At 55.8% G+C, this 18,977-nt stretch overlaps 1 protein-coding gene across 1 annotated transcript; it reads left to right on the forward strand.

Annotated features, from left to right (window-relative positions):
* The first annotated feature begins 522 nt into the window (after nt 1–522).
* Nucleotides 523–17,873, forward strand: TAFA3 (TAFA chemokine like family member 3). Its single transcript, XM_050326728.1, has 6 exons — nt 523–659; nt 6,620–6,704; nt 6,971–7,089; nt 14,105–14,254; nt 15,132–15,256; nt 16,579–17,873. Exons 3-6 carry the CDS (start codon nt 6,972–6,974, stop codon nt 16,588–16,590), a joined length of 405 nt encoding a protein of 134 aa, XP_050182685.1. The 5' UTR covers nt 523–659; nt 6,620–6,704; nt 6,971; the 3' UTR covers nt 16,591–17,873.
* The last annotated feature ends 1,104 nt before the right edge of the window (nt 17,874–18,977 follow it).

Raw genomic sequence — 18,977 nt, forward strand, 5'->3', positions numbered from 1 at the left:
CAGCAGTCAGTCTGTCTGTCAGTCAGTCCGTCCGTCCCTCTGTCCATCCCCGCACCACACCGTGCCCCTCGTTGCTCGCAGGACCACCATCACCCCGTATTTTTGGGTGTTTGTTTGTTTGTTTGTTTGGGGTTTTTTTGGGCCGGGCTAAATAATTTTTTTCCGGTAAATTCTCTCTCTCTCCCTCTGCCCGTTCCTCCCCTCCCCGGCCGCCTTGACGGGCACCGGGGCTGACCGGGGCGGGGCAGCGCCCTCGCGGGCGGGGGCGGTGGCGGCAGCGGGTGGGCTCGGAGCGCAGCCGGTGCCGGTGCCGGTGCCAGCCCGGGCGTCGCAGGGCCGGTCCCGGGGCGGCGGCAGCAGCCGGTGCCGGTGCCAGGCGGGGATCGCGGGGCCGGTCCCGGGGCGGCGGCGGCAGCAGCAGGCGGCGCTGCGCCCCTTCTCGCCGGCACCGGGGCCGCCGGGCTCCGCTCGGCTCCGCGCCCGCCGCCCCCGCCCAGCCCCGCACCGCCCCGCACCGCCGCCGCCGCCGCCGCCCGGCGATGCCCGCGGCCCCGGGCGCACCGGCCCGCGGAGGCGGCGCTGACCCGGAGCAGCGGAGAGGCCCCCCCCGGGCCATGGGCAGCGGCGACCCCGGCCCGCACCGAGGGCAGCACCGGCAGGTACGTGCGGAAAGTTTGGGGAAGGGGAGCGCGAAGGGACCCCCGGGGCGGCTCCCACCGCGCCGCCGAGCGCCGTCGGGGCCCCGCGCCCCGGCCCGGGGCCGCTCCGAGGGGACGCTGAGCCCCGGAGAGGGAGCCGGGGTCGGGGGAGCCGCCGGGATCGGTGTTGCCAGCGGGCAGCGGCGGCACCGGGATGCCGGTCCAGGGCTCCCGGCTCGGCCCGGCCGCCTCACGTCGCTGCCCGGTCCCCGCGTGTCCCGGTCCCGTGTCGCCTCCCGGGACTCCCCGGAGCCGGTGCGGGGCTCGGGAGGGTCCCCGCGGTGAGTTTCTCGCGGCCGGTGCTGCCCCGAGCCCCGTTCGCGGTGGCTCCGGTAGCAGCGGCGCCCCCGGTCCGTGCCCGCGCTGTGGCGGGGGATCTGCCGCGGAGTGGGCTCGGATCCGCGGGGCCCGGTCCGGCCACCGGCTGCGGGGGTGGGCTCTGGCCAGAGGGGCTCTTTGCCCCGGTGAAACGGTTCTGCCCGCCCTGGGAAGCCACTCTTCGTTCTGAGAGGCAAAACACCGCTGGGGAGACCCCCGGGTTCTGCAGCCAAAGATGCTCCTTCTCCCTGGAAGGGGCCGTGAATCCCAACCACTGCTGCCTTCGGTGCAAGCTGTCCCTGCAGCCAAAGCCTCGGGCAGGACAGGATGGGATGGTGGCTTCCATCTTCCTCTGCTTCCTTCCTCTCTGCCATAGCTCCTCTAGTCAGGATGGGTTTGCCTCTGTCCAGTGCCAGGCTGGAGTGGGGAAGGGGCACTGGGGTCCTGCTGCCTCGTGGGGCACAGGATGGGCACAGGCCAGGTGTGCCCCTCACCCACGAGTGGAGGCTCAGTGGCCCAGAGGAGAGTGTGAGCTGTGCCAGTCCCACTCTGGAGTGGGGCAGGAGTTCGTCCATGCTGTGGTTCCAGGCAGGGAAGCAGGAGTCTCCTCCTCCTGCCCATTAGGCATCCCTTTTGCTGCAGTGTGAGGCCTGGGGAGCTGTTCAGTGTGTGGGTGCTCTTGCCCTGAGAGAGCTGATCTGTGCTGGGGCACCCACACCCCAGAAAGGAGCCTGCACAGGTGAAATGTTGTATTTCCTGGGGAACAATCCTGGCACTGGATGAAGCAGAGGTTCTGGCTGTCAGCAGAGCTGACCTTCAAGATGCCAGTGGCAGTGGGGTGGTGAGATCCACCAAGTGAGGGAGCAGGAACAGACCCATGCTTTGATGGAATTAAAAAGTCTTCCGCTCACCTTGGCTGGGAAGGAAATGCTGCAGACGCTGGAGGAATGAGCAAGAAGCTGGAAATAAATCAGCGTGGAGAAGAGGATGAGGGAGCACACTTGGGGGAAGGAGTCTTCTGCATCTCTTTGTGCTCCCCTGCCACCTCAGAGAGCACATGTTTCCTGGTGCCCTCACAGACACATCTGTGGTGCTGGACTGCTGTCGGTGTGACCTGAGTAAGAGCTAAAATGGAGTGTGCAAAAGGACTTGGCTCAACCTGGAGCTCTGGGGCTGGGCCAGGCTCCCCTGCAGTGGGGTTTTCCTTTTGGGGAGGAGCAGTGCAGCCTCTGGGGCAGCTCAGAGCCTGGCAGGGTGTGGGAGATGCTGAGTGAAGCTCCCATCAGTGGTGCTCCAAGGGGCCATCCAGCTCCCTGAGAGCTGCCCCAGCTCTGCAACCACTGGAGCTCCAACTTCCCAACTTTACCTCTAACGGAGCATCCTCAGTGGTGCAGAGGGAGCAGGGACTGAGCCAGGCTGCTGACCCTACCAGAGCCTGTGCTGTGCCTTCCCAGGTGTCTCCTTGCTTGTCAGGATCTTCCAAGGAGGCATCAGCTTCCCTGGAAACCCAGCAGCCTCTCCACACCGCTGCCTTGGCTGCTGTGCAGCCCACGGAGCTTGGGGTGAGGGAAGGACACCTTCCCTTGGGCAGCACCTACAGACAGGTAGGGAGCCCTGGAGGTCCAACCCTCCTTTTGTACAGAGGGATCAGCCACTGCTGTCCTGAGGTTTTCCAGGGATGGACAGGGATGTTCAGGGCAGTCCCAGGCTGGGTGTGCAGCCCGTCCCTGTGTCCTGCCCAGTGGGAACTTTGCTAAAACAATCTGGCTTTTTTGCTTCAGGGAAATACTAAAATAAAATCACCCCATTCAACAGGCAACATAACATCCCCAGTGGTGTGGGAGGATTTCTGTGCCTGTGGGCTCTGGTCAGGTTTTCCTTCCCGCTCTGTGGTCGGGGTGTGGAGCTACCCGGCACTGCCGACCTTCAGGCTGTGCTCTGCTGGGTCAAAGCATCAAACAAAGGTGCCCAGGTTCCAAAAAATGCTGAAACAGCAGGAGCATGGAAATAGCTCTCGAAAAACTGGCAGGAGTGTAGGGCCAGAGGTGCACAGAGGTTGGGGCTGCAGCAGGGAGGGTTCATGTCACTCGGCACAGAAACCAGCCAATGCACCAGCCTCCCCCACCTCCCTCCTTCTCCTTTTCAGGTGGAATTCTGCTAACTCTAATTATCCAGCTCACATGGACCTTTGCAAACAATGCTCCAGACTGGCAGGACTTGGAGCATAATTTGGCATGACAGGGTCCCTCATTAGCACCGTGGGGCGCCGGGCTGTGCTCCGGGGAGCTGCGCACGGAGCAGTCCTGGCTGGAGGGTTGCAGCTCCACGTGTGGATTTAATGAAGGAAGAGGAAAAAGTCCAGAGGTGCAGTGACAGGTGGAGTGGTCAGGGTCTGGGAGGACAGCGTGGAGCTGCTCCCAGGATGTCTCTGTGTTGGAAGACCTCAATATGGCTCTGGTGTGGGTGGTGGCCCATGCCAGTGTGTGCCCATGGGGAGGGACATTGGCCCACACAGAGGACATATCATCCTTTGCCACCCTGGTTATAACTGAGTTTGATCTTCTGAGAGATTTGGGCACTTGGCAGTTACCTCGGATCCCAGCCCAGACCTGAACGGCAAACTCACCCAAAAAATCTTAGCGAAAAATCCCACAAAATTCCAAACAGAACGTAGCAGGAGGGAGAATATTGATACTTTCAATCAAAATTAAGTGCTTTGACGTGCCAGAACACCGCTCTTCATTTCACACTGACACTCCAGGCTGAAAAATTTCAAGTCAGACCAAACATTTGTAGTTGGAGTCTCACGACGCTGGGGGTTGAGAACTGTCAAAACAGCAGTTTCTGCAGAGATGTGTTTTCTGACGGGAGTCTGGGCATGAGTGGGAGCCCTGAGTGCCTGTTCCAGGGTGGAGCACTGGGATGGCACCTCATGGCACCTCTCAGCCTCGTGCTCCCCTGAGCCCCCCGTGCTCTCCCGGCCGCCAGAGCGGCTCCTTCCTCTCGGCACGGCGGCTTCCCTTTGGAATGTGTTGTGGACAGTGCAGGCTGCATTATTGATAACGTGATTTATTTATGCTTCCTTGGCTATAACAAACAGCTCAGCCTTCCCGAGCTAAGTATAGTGTTTGCTCTGGGAGCCTGTCCCTGCGCTGTGTGGGGTGGGAGCAGCCAGAGGGGCGCTTGGTTTTTGGTCCAGCTGAGAGGTTTAGGGATATCCCCTGCAGACACCACATGGCCTGGAGGGTCCCGTGGGCAGGAGCTGGGGCCAGGCTCTCCAGAGGGGCCCTGGCGTGTGCTGTGGGGCTCAGAGCCGTGTTCTCTGCATGAAAGGGCAGCCAGAGCTGGAGCAGGAGCCAGGAGAGCAGGGTGTCTCGATGTGAGCCCGCCTGCTCTGCTGAAAGGCACGGGGGGTGTTCGTCAGGGACTCGCTGTCCCAAGAAATGCAGGGGCTGGCTGGCAGCCCTCACATCTGGGCTGCCAGATGTGCCCCACGGTGGGGCAGGACAGCTGTGTGCACGTCCCAGTGTGGCTGAGGGGTGCCCACAGGGTGGGAGGACACGCTCCCTGCTCCCGGCTGGATGCAGCGGAGCTGCCTCTGGATTCACGTGGAGGGCTGAGCAGCAACAGGAGAGCTGTTTACTTTGTCACTGAGCAAACAGTGCAGGCTTTAAGCTGGCATCAATATTTACACAGTGGGCTGATGTGTCTCCAAAGGAACTCCAGCAGTGCTGGCTGCTGTGTGATCCCCCTATGAGAAGCCTCATGCAGAGAAGACTCTGCTGGAGCGCTGGAGATCACCTAAATATGGGTTTACCCGAGGGAGTATCACAGTCTCATCACATCACCTCAAGGTTTTCTTGTGCACTGAGCCATCCTAGGATCATTCTGGCAACAGAGGGGCTGGAGCAGGATCAGTCCCTTGTCACCCAGTGGGCAGGGATGGAGCCAGGACAGTGAGCAAGATGCTCCCAGCCACTCTCCAGTTTGCTCCTGGCCAAGCTGACCATCCTACAGCATTAATTAGGAGAATTTCCTTACTTCTAAATTCCTTTTTAGCATAAAATATGTGTTTTTTCCAAGATACATTTCCTTTTTTTTTTCTGGGCAAATGTCAGCATTTTTGATGACATTTTCTGATTTTTTTTTTTTTTTCCAGATGGGAGAATCAAAGTGGAAAATATCACTTTAAATCAACAGTTTAGAATGAAGCATTTTTCATTTTGAAATGTCAGTTTAAAACAGGACAATTCATTTTGAAATGCTGCAAAACAGGCAATGCCCTTTTTACCACCTCAAATCACTTTGTTTTGATTAAAAATGTCAGCGCTTTGTGCTCTGGCTCTTCATTAGAGCCACTGTTTCACTGCATCGTGGTCCAGAGCGGACAGAAATCTAGAAGATGGCTGAAAAATGAAGATTTCTTCCCTCAGAGGTGTGGGTTTGTCTGCTGCACTGCTGGGACCCTGTGCTGCCCGTGGAGGGGACGGTGGGTGCGAGGTTGGCACGGGGTTGGTCCTGGCAGCTCTCCCCAGCCCGAGCATCATCACCTTCATGTCCTCTCATTACTAAGTTATGATCCAGCACTAAAGTTTTATGGGGGACTCAGTTTGCTCTGGACCTGGTCAGACCCCAGCAGGTGACAAGCGAGGCCACGAGGTCACCACGTCACTTGGCAGGCGCCGAGCGGTGACGTCGCTGTCAAGTGCTTGTGCTTGTGGAGCCCCGTGGCTGTTCCCACCTGCAGGGCTGTGGCTGTAAATAGTGCAGAAAACATATTTAGAGCAGTCGACAGTAAAATACCAACTCTTTGGGGATTTACATTCTTCCCTGGGGTCTCCAGATGATGTAAAACTCGGCTCCTTCCCGGCACACCCCGTGTGGGGTGGGAGGAGGGGGGATGTGTGCGGTGCCCTGACGTGCACTGAGGTGCCAAGAGAGGTTCTTGGTGTGTCCAGAGGTAATGGGTGCAGTGTGAGAGTGTGGTTGCATGAACCTGGCAGCCGTGCTGAGAGGAGAAGCAGCCCCAGAAGAAGGAGGTGTGCTGGGAGAGGAGAGCGCTGGGCTGCAGGTTCTGGAGCTGTGTGTATCCAACCCGGCATCAGCTGCCCTGCTTCTCAGATCCCTGTGTGGTGCTGACCCCAGGAGATCCAGCACGATCAGTCCATGCACCTGCCTGCCAGCAAGTGGTCTGCAAGTGCCAAACCCTGGGCATCACTGCAAGGGACCCTGGTGACACGAGGGCAGTGTCGGTGTAACCACGCAGGGAAAAGGTGGAGCCGGGAACGACTCGCTGCTGATTTACTCTGGCTCTTCCCACACACTCGGGGTCTGTGTGTAGGATTTGTCATCTGCGTTAATAGCCTACTACAAAGGGCCTGGTTTTGTTCTTTCAGCGGTAAAAATCTGGAGCAGCTCTGCTGCAGTGGATGGGTCCTGCTGCTGTTCAGAGGGGTGGGCACGGTGCATGTGGTGGCCACCCAACAGTGTGTTTGTTGAAGAGGGGCTGGTCAAGCCCAAGGTGGCCCCAGCCGCTCCTGGGGACACTGGTGGCTCACACTGACAGCAAGTATCACTGCCCCTGTCCTTCTTTCTCCTTTCAGATGCGCTGATGTCTGCCCCTTGCCAAGACCTGACCCACCCGAAGTTGGCAGATGCGCAGATGTGAGCGTGAATCCCCAGTAAAAGGTAACTATCACTCACCTGTGCTACTGCTGGTGGGGTTTCTTTCTGTCCTGCTGCAGTGGCCTGGGCTGCTGATGAAATTCGAGCCCACCTGAGGGTGATGGGTGAATCCCTTCCTCTCCCAGGGCTGTGACCCCACAGCCAGGACACCCCAGTCCCTGCATGTTCAGAGGCTGCATCACTGTATGCAGCAGCGTTGATGAGTGGGGCTGCACCTCCCAACCCTCCTCACCCCTCTTCCTCCACATATCTCTTCTTCTTTTCGGTAGAATGAGTGAGAGAGACATACAGAGCCTGAGCAAATGGGTTTTCGTGCTCACTCTCTGCCTTACCACGCTGTGGGGACGACTGACACTGGCCTCCACCCATCATCACAGAAGCCATTCAGGTAGGGATTTGCACTTGGAGTGCCTGTGTGTGCAGGAAACTCCCTGGGCTGCTCCTTGGAGGCAGGCAGGAACATGGAGCCATGGGACAGTAAAGCTGCTCCTTGGAGTTAGAACTTGTGGATACCCGATACGAGGCATTTAAATCCTGTGGCTTGGTGAGTCTGGCTGGCCTGAGGAGCTGCAAAGTGAATTTCTTCATGTCTGTAGCAAAATCTGAGACACACAGAATGACCCATGGGTACATCTGATACATCTGGGGACTCAGGTTATTACTGAGGTAATTCTTGGTCTGTGAGCTGTGGATGTAAATCTTCCCACCCGAGTTGCAATGAGAGTCCCAAACCCCACTTGTTATGCAATGGACACTCTCCACCTCAGGCTTTTGTTAGAAATACAACTTTTCATCCCCCTGGTTGCAAAGATCATCTCGAAAGATTGAACAAGTATGAAGTGACGTAGAACTGAAAGTCTCGCTGGAAAGCATCATCTTGGCCCTGGAAGGTTCATTTGTTATGCCCAGCTGTGGATCTGAGATTCCCCCTCTGTGTGTGTGTGTGTTGGGATGCTCCTTTGTGCCACAGATGTGACTTTTTGTGAGGAGGTGGGTTGTGTGAACCCATGGCTGATGTTTGTGTCTGGAGAAGAGAAGCAGCTGAGAAGTCGTGCCCAGCTCTTTGTGCCTGGTGCAGGAGCCTGAGGGGACGTGCCAGGGTGGTGACCCAGTGGTCCAGGGCTGGAGATTCCTTGGGTGCATGGTGGGAGGACACTGTGTGGGTGGGTACTGGTGTTACTGGTGCTACTGGTGTTACTGGTGCTACTGGTAGAGCTGTGCAGCCAGGCAGCAGAGACAAACCCTTGGAGCCCAGGGTGATCCTGGGGCACCTGCTGTCTGCCTCTCTTACCTCTGTCTGGAAAGGGCATTTAAGGGTTAATTTGAAACCACTCGTGCTCTTGATTGACCCCACACCTCGCCCTGTCCTATTTCTGTCATTTTTGCCTGACAGTTAAAGCAGTTCTAATCCTGTAATCCCCAACCACGTTGTTTAAAACCAAAAGGCCTCTTCCTGAGTGACTCCCTCACCCAGGCAGGCAGCAAATACCTGCCTTTCCCTTCTCCTAATCCTGGATGCCCCATCCCTGGAAGTGTCCAGGGCCAGGTTGGACAGTGCTCTGAACAACCTGATCTAGTGGAAGGTGTCCCTGCCTGTGGCAGGGGGTGGAACAAGATGAGGTTTAATGTCCCTTCCAACCCAAACCATTCTGTGATTCTGACTTGGGGAGAGCTCATTTTTTTTCTGGAATGACTTTACAGCACTGTCTCAGGACTCCCTGGGATGCAGGCACTGCTGGCAGCCAGGTGCTCACCCAATCTGCCCAATCCCAGCGCCAGAGAATCCCACTCCACCACGGGATCAATTTGCAGGGAGCTGCTTCTTCAGGGAAGAGTCAGATCTGGCATTAATAAAGCAGCAACTCACCAAGGTCTGTAGTGCAGATGCCCAAGTGTAGCTCTGGGGTGTGAATTATGTATAAATCTCACTCGTCCATGAACAGCCAGGCTCATGGACTCACGTGCCAGCAGGCAGAGAGCTGGGGGTTTTTCACTCACACAGACTTATCCACAGTGGACCAAACCTTGCACTTTTTATTCAGGAAAATTCCAATCCACAGCGAAGAGAGCAGACCAGGAGCAAGCAATTAAAACTTTGACCCCACTCTGTGTCTGCATGAACATGTTTTCTCTCTGCCCATCCTGCTTTCCTGGCACTGTAAGAACTTTCCGTGGCTGCTTCCTCTCCTGGGTTGTGATTCCATGGCTCAAACCAGGAATTCTTGCTCTGCTTGCAGAGCCTTTCTTTTCCTGTTGTTTTTTTGTTTGTAGTGGTTTTTTTTCCTTTTCCTGTGCTTTTGCTTCATTTGGGACAGTTTTTTTGGAGAATGTTATGTTTGAAACAGACTTCCATAATGCTGCATCCTTGGTGGCATTTGTGACAACCTCAAAACCACCCCCTGTGCCTGAGCTGCCCTGTGCCCACCCAGCACGTGGGGATGCTGCTGTGTGCAAGCAGAGTGGTGCTTCCTGGGGAGCATGGTTGGATTTAAAGAGCCACATGAACCAAGCACAGCCATTTGGAAATGGAATAGGAGAGTCCTCAGTGGGGAATGATTCACCAGCAGTTTAATCTCCTGTGTAACGTGGTGAGGTCTCTGTGATGAGCAAGGCTGGGATGTCTGGATCCACCTCCCACAAAAGGTGGCCCCAGCACTTTCTACTAAACCCCTCTAAAACTGATAATCAAAGTGCTTTGTTTGCTTTTATCCCCTTTCACTGCTCAACCTGGAGCAGAAGTAAAGGCATTTAGTCAGCTTTTGGGAAGTGAGGTTTTCTGGATGAAGGAAGAGCACCAGTTTTTGACTATGTTGTAAGAGGGATTTACTGGTCAGCAAAGGCAGCAGCTCTGTGGCATTTACTTATGAGATGCTTCACTTGGAAGAGCCTTGAGTCCTCTGTCCCATTCAGCCTTTACAACAAGGTGGAATATTGCCCTGATTCACCCTTGCTAGACAGGGTGGGTGTGGGAGCATCATTCAGCACCAGGGGGGTTGTGTGTCGGGAGCTGCATCCCCAGCTGCAGGGTGTCCTGGCAGCTTCCTTGTCACACAGAGTGTCAGAACACTCTCAGCTGTTCTCAGCACGGCCCAGGAGTCTGGATTTCTGCTTGCAAGTGTGAAGTGATGGGGTGTGCACGAGCAGTTCATGGATGTGCACACACTCACACGTGTGGTGAAGGGGGACAGAGTGTGATGTGCAGTCTTGAGGCGACAAGAGGAAAAAAAAATCCCGACAGAAATGCGGTGATAATGAGTGATAAAAACAAGGCTGCTTCTCTCCAAAGCCCTCTTAAATAATACATGCATCTAAGGCAGTAGTGATTTTAAGGCTTTAATTATTTAGTGAATATTAGTAGTGGAGTTGTTGCAGGGTGAGGAGCACAGATCACTCACACCGCTGGCTGCCCGGGTCTGCCCATGATCTGCTCCATTCCTGGTGCCCCCAGGGCTGTGCCACCCTTGAGCAGAGCCCACCAGGGACAGGATCCTCTGCCTCCCTCCAGGTCCTGCCTCTCTCTGCTGCTCAGCCCCCTCTGGAACACCCAAACCCCTTTAAGAGCATTTCAGTGCCCAGCAGAACCACATCACAGAATCACAGAGTGCTTTGGGTTGGAAGGGACATGAAAGTTCTTATTGTTCCATCCCCTGCCATGGACAGGGACACCTTCCAGTAGACCAGGTTGCTCCAAGCCCTGTCCAACCCGGCCTTGAACACATCCAGGAGGAGGAGAAGGTTTGACACAGGGGTTTGGGCGCTGCCTGGCATTTCCATGCATCCAACTTCTCCTCATTTTGCAGCTCTCTAGCAGCAAGCAGAGCAGTGTTTGCTACTGAACATGTGGAGCTGTGCCCACGCTCCCTGAGACACTCAAAATGTGTCATTTCAGGTTATGCCATAAAACCCCATGTTCTGCTGCTCACTTAAAGGTCAGCCAGAGTAGGGCACCATTTTTATTTTATTTTTGCAGGCAGGATTCAAAAGCCTTGTGCTCTTACAATTCTTTTATGGTTCCATGAGATAAGATGGTTTTTTTTAAAAAATGGTTCCAGTGGGGAAATACCAGTTAAATGGGAGGGAGAAGTGTGCCAGAAGCTCTGGAACTTATCCCAGGCTCTCTGGGGGTTTCCTGCTGTTGGTGTTAAACACACCATCCATCTGATCTGCGTTTTGTTCCAAGTTTCCTGCTGCTCAGCAAAAGGAGAGGCAGCTGCAGGGAGCTCTGGAGCCCACGGCTCGCCCTGCACGTGGGCTCAGCCTCTCTGCTTGTGCTTCCCGAGGCGTGGGACACGAGAGCCCTGGGCACAGGGCTGCTCACCCCCTCTGCAAGGAGGAAACAGCAGTGTCTCTTGCTGACATGCTGGGAATCAGCACATCTGAGGCAGGGGAGGGTTTGTTGGCACCCAGCTGCCACCCCAAAAACTCCTGAGACGAGGGGCGGGAAAGGGGGTGAATCTGGTGTGTAGGAGCTGAGGTGCTTTGTGCCAGGTGGGATGGCTCTTCCCACGGGAATGTCAGCCCTGCTCAAACACCTGGGAAAGGGATGCACCCCTGACCTGCTGCTGGGGCTGGGGCTGGCACCTGGAAGGGTCTGGGCAGCTGGCAAAATTCCAGTGTCACTGTGCCCCAGGGTAGGATGTCGGATGCTCACAAGACAATGGAAAGGATAATGGTTTTAAACTAAAAGAGGAGAGATTTAGACTAGATATTAGGAAGAAAGTCTTCCCTGTGAGGCTGGGGAGGCCCTGGCACAGGTTGCCCAGAGAAGCTGTGGCTGTCCCATCCCTGGAAGTGTCCAAGGCCAGGTTGGACAGGGCTTGGAGCAACCTGGGACAGTGAAAGCTGTCCCTGCCTATGGCAGGGGGTGGAAGGAGATGAGCTTTAAGATTCCTTCCAACCCAAGCCAGTCTGTGATTCTACAATTCCAAGACCTTTAGGCAGGTGGAATGAATTCATGGCCTGAGAGAAGGATGGCTCCTGAGCCTGTGAGCTGTTCCCCCAGCTCTACCATCAGCAGTGCCCTTGCTGTGGGGCTGTGCGTGCCCCAGGGAGGCTGTAGGGCTGTGCCAGGGGACCGTGGGGCTGTGCCAGGGCAATGGGGTGCCTGCCCCATGCAGGGTGCTCTGTGTAGGCAGCTCCTCCCTGGCAGAGGCTCCAAGGTTGTGACTCTGGCACCGCCGTGCCCTGTGCCCAGCCAGCTGCAGCGAGGCAGAGGAGAGGAAAATTTCTCTTTATCTCTGAGCTGCACCTTTTTGAGCAAATTAAAAGGGCTTTGGCACGTTAGCAAACTCCTATTGCACGGCTGTAATGAGCGATTTCTCAGCTCTGCCTGGCTCTCCCTCAGCTGAACCTTTTTAAATTAGCTGAAAATGAGCAGCCGGGGAGCAGGAGTGCGAGGGAGCAGAGGGGTCGCCTGGGCAGCCCTCCTGGGAAGAGCTCTGCTAATGAAGCTTTTCTAAAAACGAGTCAAAACCGTAACTCCGTGTGAGCTCTGGGGCTGGAGGGTGTAAAAAACCCCTGGTGGGGTGTGCAGGGTGGGAGAGTGACTCCTTGTGGAGTCCCACAGTGTGGTGGGAATGTGGGCTCACGGGCAGCCCAAGCCAAGGATTCTCTGCTTCTACCTCAAATTATTTGAAATATCCCATGAAGCATAAAAACAGAGCAGAACAGGCACGTTTGTTCATTAATGAGTTGCTTTCCTTCTCACTTCCACTGAAGTCTACCATTCCTGCATGCAAAAAGAATGGAATTTATTATTAAAGCTGAGCTGTTATGGCATTTCAAAGGGAAGATAAAATTTATGGCCAGAGATGCTATTACAAAATATTCCAGGATAGATAATTGTGTAATTATTATGGGCATAAATGAAAGCGATGGTGCATTAAAAGAAAATGACCATGAAATAACAATAAATAAAGTAAATTAAAGCTGTGGTGATTGCGTGGCCTGCCCTGCCTGTGTGCTGGGGGGTGCAGGGCTCAAAGGTGTGTCTGGGGGCAGCTCCTGACATCCTGCCCTTCATCTCCCATCTGGCACTTGGACACGGTGGGAACAGGAGAAGGGCAAGGAATGCTTTGACTGGAAGCTGGCACAGCTGATGTAAAGCCAGAGGGTTGCACTGGATGGACAGGCTGAGGCTGGCAAACACAGGATGGGCCAAGTGTGCTGGGAGAGGGCAGAGAGTGGGCTTGTGCTCACTGGTACCTGTGCCAGCAGCACCAGCATCAGGACACTTCACTCCCCCAGTGCTCTTTAAGCAGGACCTGCAGGGGTCTCTGGGCTCATGGGAATGGAGTCTCTCCAGCCCTGTTTGGCTGATTTGATTTGTGCTTGTGTGGGCCCTGCCTGTCCTGCTTGCACCCCTTTCCAAGCCTTTCCTCCAGTGGCTCCTGCCTGCACTCTGGGATGTGGAAGGTGTCCTGAGGGTGTGGAGCAGCCAGGCCTGACGCCCTGACACCTGTTCAGCTGCACTCATTTTGGGATGCCACACTGCAGGAATGCAGCTCCCCTCGCTCCCTCTGACCAGAGAATAAAATCCTGTTCCCATTGACCCAGGGGATGTCCGTGCCCAGCTCTGCACTGCTCCTCCAGTGCTCATTAAGCAGGACCTGCAGGGATCTCTGGGGTCATGGGAATGAAGTCTCTCCAGCCCTGTTTGGCTGATTTGCATTGTGCCTGTGTGGGCCATTACCCAGCCAAGGCATTGATTCGTGATGCTGACCAGCTCTAAACTCCCATCCCAGAGGTGATCAGCCAGCTCAGTAGTTTTCTTTCTTCCTTAATATTTTAATGGCAGCAGAGCAGCCTGGGTTGCTGATGAACACCATGACATTTCTCTGTCACTGCAGGGTGGAAACACCGTCCTGATCCTTCCTCCTGCACCCAGAGGGTGGTGGGTGATGGTGGGACGGAGGTGTCGGTTGTAGTTGGAGGGTCAGGGGTGGTGGTGCTCTGCTCGAAGCCAAAAGCAGCACAACACACTTTGTAGAGCAAAGTGCACCTCATTATCAGCTGCAATTAGCTAAGGTGCTCATTAGTTTCAATGAAGCTCTTGGCTTGGCCGTGGCAAGAGGGGATGAATTTCGGTGGGTAAGGACGGGTGTGAGGGCTGTCGGGAGTGAGAGCTCGGATGCAGGAGGTGTGGGGCAGGACCGGTGCTTGTCCTTAGGGGTGGGCTGGGGAGATGCTGTGCCCAGTGCCTGTATGCCTCCCTAGGGAGATTCCAGAGCCTGTATGTCACCAGCAGCCCCGGGGAGATTCCAGAGGCTGGGACAGCACCACCCACGCCTGTCTCTCCTGGTGACTCTGTCATGGCACACACTGGCATTGCCCCCTGGGGGAGGGTGGGCAGGAGGTGGCCTGAGGTCTCCAGGGCCTGACAGTGGCTGTTTCCCCTCCCTCAGTGCACGTGGAGCCCGGCACGTGTGAAGTGATCGCGGCTCACCGGTGCTGCAACAAGAACAAGATCGAGGAGCGCTCCCAGACGGTGAAATGCTCCTGCTTCCCGGGGCAGGTGGCAGGGACGACACGGGCAGCTCCCTCCTGCGTGGATGGTGAGTACCCCACGATCACAGCCCCATCCCATGTGATTCCTGACTGCATCCTCCTAGACTGTCAGGCTGCTGTGGAGCTTCCGTGGCCCTGGGGTTAAAACAGGTGAGACCTGCCCAGGGATCCTTCAGCAGAGCAGAGGGGAAGAAGGAGCATCTTGGAGACGTTCTCTGTTGGTGTGGCTGTGTTGCCCCACTTTGTGCAGCCCCAGGGTCTGTGCTGGGGGTGGATTTTGGTGCTCCAGGATTGCTGCACTGGGACCTGGCACTGCAGCATCGATCCCTGCACGTCTCCTCACTGTGCTGCCACAGCCAGAGGCAGGGATGTGACTCCAGCTGTGCAGCTCCATCACCTGCGAGGAGCACTAAGCAGAACTCAAGCTGTGTATGTTTTATTGAATGCCATCACATGCCATCACCGTCAGGAGCAGCAGCCCCTGCCAGGGCGGTATCGACTCCCTTGGCAGCTGGTGCCCTGTGAGTGCACTTGTGTGCAACACCAGGAAATGGCAGAATGAGTTGTCAGGGAAGGCTCTTGTTGTCCCCAACAGCTCTAGTGTCCTTATCCCCAGATATAGGGAGCCCACTCTGGTTGGAGGCATGGACTGCAAGAGCGTGGCAGATCAGAGTGGCAGGAGACAGCACTGCTCTCACTGGGAGTGAGGACAGGGCTTTTTACTTGGAGTAGAGAGACAAAACAGGGTGCTCCAGAGGCAGGTGGAGCAGCTGGGTCAGGCAAGGCCAGGCAGAAGCTCCTCGACCAAGGCTCCTCGACCCGAGCTGTGCTGGAGAGAGAGGCTGCACCAACCAAAACTGGGCAGGGCTGCCCCCCCCACACCCCGTGTCACAGCCCAGCCACTGACCCCTGCTCTCCCCTCAGCCTCCATCGTGCTGCAGAAGTGGTGGTGCCAGATGGAGCCGTGCCTGGACGGGGAGGAGTGCAAGGTGCTGCCCGACCTGTCGGGCTGGAGCTGCAGCAGCGGCAACAAGGTGAAGACGACCAAGGTACGTCCCAGGCAGGTGGTGAGGGGGGAGCCTGGCTGTGCCTTCCCCAGCCTGGGGCAGGCAAAGCATCCCCAGAAGAGTTCTCCATGGAAGGAAGGAGCTGTGGCTCCTCCAGGGCAGGCACTGTTTGGTGTGGATGCAAAGCAGAGCAGAGGATCTGGACTGCGTGGTTGTCAGCAGTGCTGGAGAGGCTGGCAGGGGTACCACAACCCTGAGTGAGTCCCACAGCTTTGCCAATTCATAATTCCCACTGGGAAGCTCAGTGAGGAGGATATTGGGTGTCTCAGCCCCTGGTCAGACATATGGGGGTGTCTCCACCATCCCAGGGTGTCCTGGTTGCTCCCTAGCACCTCCCACTGCTCCAGGGCAACACATTGCTCATCCCACCCCGGTGGCACAGCCCTGAATCCGTCCCCACTCCCTGTCTGAGGCAGTCATCTGTGACAGAGCACTACATGATTATTATTTTCATGGCTTGCTGAATGCCCCAAAGAACAAGGTGTAATTAAAATTTTATCAAACTCATTAGTAATTACATATATGCCATGGTTAATCAGTTGCATAATTTTGTAGTCATTGTTCCTGGTGTTGAGTGTAATTATTCCTTATGCTTTCGTTTTCCTCGCCCCACATCCCCTTGCCATAAAATTATCCTATTAAGCGATGTTGGGATTTTTTTTCCATTACTGCTATTATTTTTGTGCACAGAAAGCACTTTCATGCTCAAGTGTTTTTATGGACATCCAAGAAGGTTCCTCCAGCCCCGAGCATCCATCACTGACCAGTAACTGCAGCACCACATTGAGCTTGTTGTCTTTTTCCCATTTTGCTGTTTTGTGGTTGGTTTCCCCCAGCTGTTAACTTAGCCCAAAGCCTCTGCTCTGGATTTGCTGTCCTGGGCTCTCACTGGGACCATTCCTGGACCACTCTGGAGTTTATACTCTCCTCCCTCATCCAGCAGACCCCTCCATGGCCATCCTCCCAGCACCCCTTTTTGGGTCCTGTGTTCTCCCTTAAGGAGACAGCAGTTTGGAAACACAGACCTGTGTTTTCAAAGGAACTTTGGGTGACTTTAGTGGCTCTGGAATGGTGCCAAGGGGCTGAATTTGCACCTCACAGTCCCCTCTGCAGACAGACCCCAGCGGGAGCTGCAGGCAGAGCACGGGGTACACAAACAATCCGTGAGGTGACGTTTGGAAGGAGCATCCCGTTAAATGAACATGAAGATCAAATCTTGTTTTCATCTCTTAGGGCTGTTTGTTGGTGATTCGTGGGTGGGGAGTCAGCTGGATGTGTTGGGTGACTTCTCCTGCTCTCCACAGGTCACTCGATAGCCCCCGTGCAGCGCGGCGCTGACTGACCAGCCTCGGCGTGGGCCCTGGTGCTCCTGTGAGCAGCAGGATGTGTCCTGGTGCCCGTGGAGGTGGGATGATCCAGGGCTGCCATCCTGTGCCCGCTGGCAGGACCGTGACAGGTACCACTGGATCAGAGCATCCGCTGAGCCCTGGCTGCCCTGGCGGCTGCAGGCAGGGACCCCGGCACAGCTGCCACACTCCTGTCACTCCACGGTCCCCTCCTCCTCTGTGGACACGTTCACCAACCAAGAAATGGGCTTGTTTTCCAACCCTCTTAAATAAAATACTCCAGCCATGTAAGAGCTGTTGACCATACAGGGGCAGACAAGCAGCGAGCCCCCAAAATGGGCTTTATTCCGAATAGCTGAAATCATTGCTGTGAGTCGCCTTTCCCCATCTCCCAGGATGCTGAACCCGAGTTGCTGTCAGGAACTAGGAAGTCGATGGTTGTGTGAGATCCTCCTCCATGTGCCTCCCAGCTCCTGGCTCCGTGGGGTTCCCAGGAGCAGGCCCTGAGCTCCAGCCTGATCCCAAGTCACTGGGGTCTGCTCTGCCCTTGGAGCACTGGGATTTCCCTGTGGCAGATGTGGCAGCGTGGCCAGGGAGGGCGTGACACCCCGTCAGTACCCTGGGGATGGTGAGATGTCTCCATGGCGCATGCTGCTGGTTTCTCCTTCCTCGGTTATTGCATTAATCAGGCTGCAAATTTAATGTTCTCCACCGTGCAAGTCCCAGGCACCGAGTTTCTGCTTGTGTTTGCAATCGAATTCCGGAGTCGTGTGCGGGGGAGCCCTCTCTGTCTGCAGGTCTGGGCTGCCTGAACAGATGCCCAGCCAGGGCCCCAGACCCAGCCAGGTTCTATTGCATTACTCTAAAATAAAGGAAAATGTACCATCTCCTGGCCCTGAGCTCGTGACCTTCTCCAGGACACACCATTTCCCGGGGCTCAGCAGCTCGAGGGGGAGAGGACACGAGCTCTGTGCCCCCCGTGTCAGCAGGGCTGGGGACCCCAGGACTGTGGGGTGTGGGGCCAACACCTCCAGCCCTGACCTGTGGCCCGTGCAGGGACAAGCTGGCTCAGGATGGGCTGGAGATGTTGTGGGGTCACTGCTGAGGTCACTGGTGTGGGTGCAGCCTCCTGCCTCCTGCCACGGGTGGGACTCGTTATTGGGACGTTTTTGTAACGGGGTGTGCAGTACCCGCTCCAGATGTGATGTACATACCAGAATGTGAAATAATAAATTCATTTTAATCTCTGCAAAGGATCTCTTCACTCAGCAGCTCAGGGAGGCTCTGGGAGTGCTTCTCATGCCGGCTGGATCTGAGGCAGAGGTGCTGGGCACTCTGCCCTGGCTGTTCCAATCCCAACCAGTTCATGCAAGGGTGGCTCTGGAGAAGAGCTGGAAGCCTGTTGTGGCCAGCAAAGGCTCATTAGCTCGTAGTGATCCTAGAGAAAAGTACATTAATTTCTCCAGGATGATTTGCTGAGAGCTTCTCTTGTGCTGCCCCTTCTCCTTCATGTGGCAGCTCCCACTGCTGCAGTGCCACGTCCCTGCAGATGCCACCCCTACCCAGGGCCAGACTGTGTCTGTAAGATCCCCACCCAGAGTCCTGCCCCTTCCAAGAACCCAGGCTGTCGAATGGAGAGTGGAAATCTGTTATTTCCAGCAGCAAACACCGGGCTGCAGCCGGGAGCATCCCTATTTGGCTGAGCATTCCCGTGGTTGGCTCATAACGTGAAGGATCCACTCTGCGGAAGTGCTGAGCGTGACACCCACGCTGATACAGAAACATTTTATTGTCTGCATAATAGCCACCCTCAACGCTTATTTTTCACTTACTGCAATCCAGAGTTTAGCGAGGAAATTGCCCCTCGGTGCCTCTGCTGAGTGCTGACCTCGCTGCTATCGCTCCATCAGAGTACACAAATAAGGAAAATCGCCGCTCCCCTCCTGGCAGGTAAATGCTTTTCAGAGGAAAGCGCTGCAGCCTGCAGGACTGCTGGGGTTCTTTCTGACTCCTGAGCAGCCAGGGAAGGAAGCTGCTGCCACAGCTCCTGGTCCTTTCCACTCTGTGTTTTCAGTGCTTGCCTTTGGACAAACAGGTAGGATGTTCCTAGAAGGATTGTTAAGCCAAGGCAGAGGGTGATGGAGAATGGGAACATCCCTTTGCACAATGCCCTGTCTTTTCTCTCTCAGTGGGATAGTGCCACCCACGTGTTCCCCAGCTACCTCACACATCCCTTCTCTCCACACTGCTGATCTCTGAAGGACAGAAGAGCCCCTGTGGCTGCATCAGCAGCGTGGAGTCCCCAGAATCGCAGCCCAGAATCCCAGATCCACCCTGCCCACATGCCCATCATGGTG

The sequence above is a fragment of the Myiozetetes cayanensis genome, unplaced genomic scaffold (genome assembly GCF_022539395.1).
Source record: "Myiozetetes cayanensis isolate MyiCay16 unplaced genomic scaffold, myiCay2020 scf32, whole genome shotgun sequence".
Taxonomy (NCBI): domain Eukaryota; kingdom Metazoa; phylum Chordata; class Aves; order Passeriformes; family Tyrannidae; genus Myiozetetes; species Myiozetetes cayanensis.

Bases quoted from the DNA above. Each gene is read 5' to 3' on its own strand.
- TAFA3 (XM_050326728.1), top strand. From the start codon at position 6,972: ATGAGTGAGAGAGACATACAGAGCCTGAGCAAATGGGTTTTCGTGCTC. The intron at 7,090-14,104 runs GTAGGGATTTGC...CCCCTCCCTCAG, and splicing joins TCATCACAGAAGCCATTCAG to TGCACGTGGAGCCCGGCACG. The intron at 14,255-15,131 runs GTGAGTACCCCA...CTCTCCCCTCAG, and splicing joins AGCTCCCTCCTGCGTGGATG to CCTCCATCGTGCTGCAGAAG.